This window comes from Solanum lycopersicum, chromosome 11 (assembly GCF_036512215.1).
Source record: "Solanum lycopersicum chromosome 11, SLM_r2.1".
Taxonomy (NCBI): domain Eukaryota; kingdom Viridiplantae; phylum Streptophyta; class Magnoliopsida; order Solanales; family Solanaceae; genus Solanum; species Solanum lycopersicum.
Window position 1 is genome coordinate 59,087,967 of NC_090810.1, and position 4,462 is coordinate 59,092,428.

The window sequence follows — 4,462 nt, forward strand, 5'->3', positions numbered from 1 at the left end:
TGCACTATTTGGATTAAACCGAAAAACCAAACCAAATCAAATCGAACTCTAATTTGGATTGATTTTTTGGATTCTTGTTTGGTTTTGGATTTATAATTTACTTTGTTTGGTTTTTTTGTTTGGTTTCGATTTTAGAAAAATGAAAACAGAAAACCAAAAAAAACAAATTATATATATATATATATATATTAAGTTGGAGTCAACCAGTTTTGTCCCTTTTTTGTTATTTTCATTATGATTTAGTCTATTTTCTTATGTTTGAACATCAATAATTGATATACTTTTAAAGTATTTTGTTTTACGTTTTACTTGTGATTTATATTTAAAAGTATATTCAAAAAATTCAATTTGTAATTTTTTAAATTGCAAATAATTTTATTATGTTCCTAATTATTGACATAACCGATTAACCAAACCGAGAAAATTCAAATCAAATCGAATTTATTTTGGTTTGAATTGGGTTACACTTCTTCAAAATCAAAAACCAAAAATCCAAACCGAACCGAAAAACAGAATGCACACCCCTAATATAAATACATCATTTGTATATTCGCAACCAAAATATACAAACAGGTAAAATATAATAACCGCAACCTCCATAGCAAACATGACTATAACTATGAAACACAATTATCAAAACTACAATTATAGAGCCTTATTATGTTTATTATGTTTGCAATTTCTTAAATTTTCTCTTTAATTATAATAGCATTGTTAAAAAAAAATACGATGCAACAATTTAACCATTGGGCAAGACTTGCCTCGACACTAAATTATGATAATCGTGAATTTTTTTGGCTCAAATCGTAACGAATTTGTAGCAAAATTCATTCGAATCACTAAGATTTCTTATTTGATATTGAGCAACACTTGTTTTATTAGCAAGTCATGGTGATCATCAAAATTTACGCTACAAATCTGATAAATATTTTAATTTACTTTCTTACATTATAGTTATGTATATATATATATATATATATTAACAAAATTTCTTATGAGTCAATCTGTACTACAGTGTACATATATCAGCTCACAATCATGCCTAAGATCTTTGATCAATTACACATAAATAACCATCTATGCATGAATTGATCATCAGTTTTATTGATTGCACTAAACATTACAAATCTACAACACAAAATCTAAAGCTGGATATACAACAACTTGTCTGTTTGGGCTCTGTTAAGCTGGACTTCGGATAGATGGTAAAAAAAACGGGTCGAAATAGTATGAAGAAAAAGAGAGATGATTAGAAGCTAACCACTTTGAAAACGGAGGTGGATTTAGAGTGTCGTCTATGTGTTCACGTGAACATATTAGTGTTTGTCCAGTTCCTACAAATGTAGAAATGTCTATGAATGTTTGATTGTAAAGTGTAAACCCACTTATCATTGTATATTAACTTGAAAACGTTGTGGGAATGCTAGACTTCAGATCCTGAATCCGCCTCTGTTTTAGTATTGATCTCATTCTATCCAACCTCAGTTGCCCCAAGTCACTCACTAGCTTCAGCAATCAGGCTCAATTATGACTGCACCTTCTTCAACTCTTGTAGTGAGACCTGAGACACAAATAGAACCAATCGATTTTTCAGTTGCTCAAAGGATACTAGCTTCGAAAGGATTTAAGAATGCAAAGTATGCAGACTATACTATCCAATTCATCACAAACATCGCTTTATTTCTTAGACTGCCTCTAAGAAGCCGCGCTATGAGAAAAAATAGCAACATTGCCATAATAGCAGCATGTGTAAGACCCTCTAGCTTCAGAGTTAGAATGCTTCAATCGAATCAAGATGACGTAAAATGAGTGCTTCCAAAAAGGATTTAAAGCAAATAATTGAGATTGAAGCTAGTACAACATCTCTATTCCTTTTGGTGTCTGTCTTTCAAAGAGAACCTACCTCTTCCACTGTACCTACCTTCAAACAAACTTATACTAATTAGATTTAAGTAAATATGTCAATCTTGATCTCATCTAACTCAGTTTATTCTTGAGGCATTCTCCTCCATACAATAAAATAACATCTATCTAATATACAAAATTTATGGCAATGTGTCTGTGTATTGGACTTAGTAAGGAAGTTATCCAATATGGAAGAAAAATAAATCATGATAATATTTTAAGAGCCAACTAAATATTGAGTACAACTAAATTACAGAGATGAGATACAATTCATTATTTGTACCTTGTAGGCGTGCGATAAGAAGATCAGCGCACTGTTCTAGTGGAAGTTAGGGCGAGAAGTGCCATTTTCATTGTCATCCAAAATAAGCTTCACTCCATTGCTCTTAAGGCCGTTAACTATAGCCCAAACTTTTGTACGATTCTTGAAACCTTTCTTCTCAACCTCTTTATTTACATTGACATGGATCCCATTTCCTTGCCCCTGATCAAGACCCTCCACTTTGAGACGCATTGCCAACACTTCTCCTACAATCGCTGCAGCCTTTGCATTGCAAGTTCTACCGCACTCAAGTGACTGTTTCACTGAATGTTCAACAGTAGATGATGTTGCAACTATACGCCCGTTGTTTCTGTCTACCACATTTGCAGTGATGTATTTCAATGATATGAACAATCTCAACACATACCTCTTCAGCAACGTCATATTTCAAAAATCCAATCTGTTGGGGAGGAAATTCTGTTAGCGAGAACATACATTTAGCATCTCTAGCAAACAGGTAAAACACAATATTTTTCCTTCTAGGAAAATATAAATCAAGTTCAATCTTTTGCGAAAATCAAAGAATATTCTAAATCAAGTTCAATCTTTTGCGAAAATCAAAGAATATTCTAAAGGTCTTCACCCAAGTCAAATATGTCCATAAGTTGAGACTATGAAGAACTAAAGACTATTCAGTTTCTTCCATAAAATTGGACCAAAGTCCTTTAAAACCTTGTTGCTTCCTACATTCTCAATGGTAATTTTTTCTTTTTTTTTTTTTTTTAATGGTAATTAGGAAGATAAAACGAAGCTCCACCTTGCAATGAGAATGAATGGATACTTCTAAAATAACAAAAATTAGACGGATAAATTCTATAACTAAACAACAAAATCCGTCACTTAATGATGAAAACTGCTAGTCAGCAACGTTCATTGAGAGTGAGTTATTAAGTTCCACATCTCTTGTGTTGGTTTGCGAGCGATTGAACAAGAGCAGATTTAGCCATTACACACCCAAATGGTTTCTCTAATAAATGAAACAATTTGGTACATTAATTGAAGCATAGAACTATTTCCCAAAGAGTTGAAAACTCACCATGTGAGGATTAAGATTCCATCTTTACTGCCAAAATGTTTACTACTTAGATCAACATTATAGGACATTAGACAAGAATTGATAACTAACAAAAATACCCAATACAAGAGCTCTCGTCTTTGTCACAGAAAAACCATGGAAGTTTTCAGAAATTGATTACTTCGCATCCTAATTTTGGTGTTATAATTTTTCTTTTTGGGAAACCCGAGCAAACCAACCCCTGCTATCTCTTGGGTGCACGCTAGTTAAGTTCCCTCATGTGCAATAGCTTGCAAACCAAACCACACCACACATGTAAAAAGCACGCACCATTGGGAAACCACTCACCCAAACTACAAATGCATGATCGGAGAAAATAAATTACTAAGAACAATACAAATTGAAGTTTAGCTATCTCTATGCAGGTGAGATGAGTATTGCAATACAATTAACAAATCGGAGATTGTTATCAGATAAATTGAACTACAAAGAACAATACAAATTGAAGTTTAGCTATCTCTATGCAGGTGAGATGAGTATTGCAATACAATTTACAAATCGGAGATTGTTATCGGAGAAAACAAAAGGGATCAAGGCTATTGCCTCGTGACATGAATATGTAAATAGTAGGACAGATAGAGGATGAGATTTACCGCTTGATCTGCCGGAGAATGAAACGGAGAGGAGGAAGTTCGCCGTCCGACGGTGAGTGGGCTGAACGCGCCGAAGAAAATTTAGCGCAATTTCAAATTGAGGCTAATATCTCTCGGATAATTCGGGTCCAAATAACCCGTTGATGGTATTTGGGCTTTGAGTTTTTAAGTCCATTGGGCCCGTCTTGAATCTAATCAGCCCCAAATGTTACAAATTTAAGGTCAACTTTCACATATAGCAAATATAAAATTCATATTTATATGTTTCATCGAAGTTTGCATAATTGCACTCTACAACAAACATACAAATATATAATTCGCTATGTATATACAATTGAAGCGAATTGTATAAAACGAGAAAGAGAAAGAGACTTGAGTAAAGAATTGAATAAAATGAAGTGTATAAAACGAATTATATGATTATAAGTGTATAGAACGATTATATACAATTTGAACTTGTATAAAATGAGAAAGGCAAAAGAGACTTGGGCAGAGAATATACAATTGAATCGAATTGTATAAAACGAGAAAGAGAGAAATTATATACAATTTGAATTTGTATAAAAC

At 32.9% G+C, this 4,462-nt stretch overlaps 1 protein-coding gene across 2 annotated transcripts; it reads right to left on the minus strand.

Annotated features, from left to right (window-relative positions):
* Positions 1–954: 954 nt before the first annotated feature.
* On the minus strand, positions 955–4,033 carry LOC101250475 (large ribosomal subunit protein uL18c). Of its 2 annotated transcripts, none has more exons than XM_004251062.5 (3): positions 3,896–4,033; positions 2,189–2,627; positions 955–1,561 (listed from the first exon to the last, which is right to left on the minus strand). In XM_004251062.5, exon 2 carries the CDS (start codon positions 2,609–2,611, stop codon positions 2,225–2,227), a length of 387 nt encoding a protein of 128 aa, XP_004251110.1. In that variant the 5' UTR covers positions 2,612–2,627; positions 3,896–4,033; the 3' UTR covers positions 955–1,561; positions 2,189–2,224. The 2 variants fall into 2 exon arrangements, with proteins under 2 accessions (XP_004251110.1, XP_010313387.1); XM_010315085.4 differs by having other exon boundaries at positions 2,189–2,644; positions 3,896–3,998.
* Positions 4,034–4,462: the final 429 nt, after the last annotated feature.

What these genes read in the sequence shown, in the direction of transcription:
- LOC101250475 (XM_004251062.5), bottom strand. Translation starts at nt 2,611, where the DNA reads ATGACGTTGCTGAAGAGGTATGTGTTGAGATTGTTCATATCATTGAAA.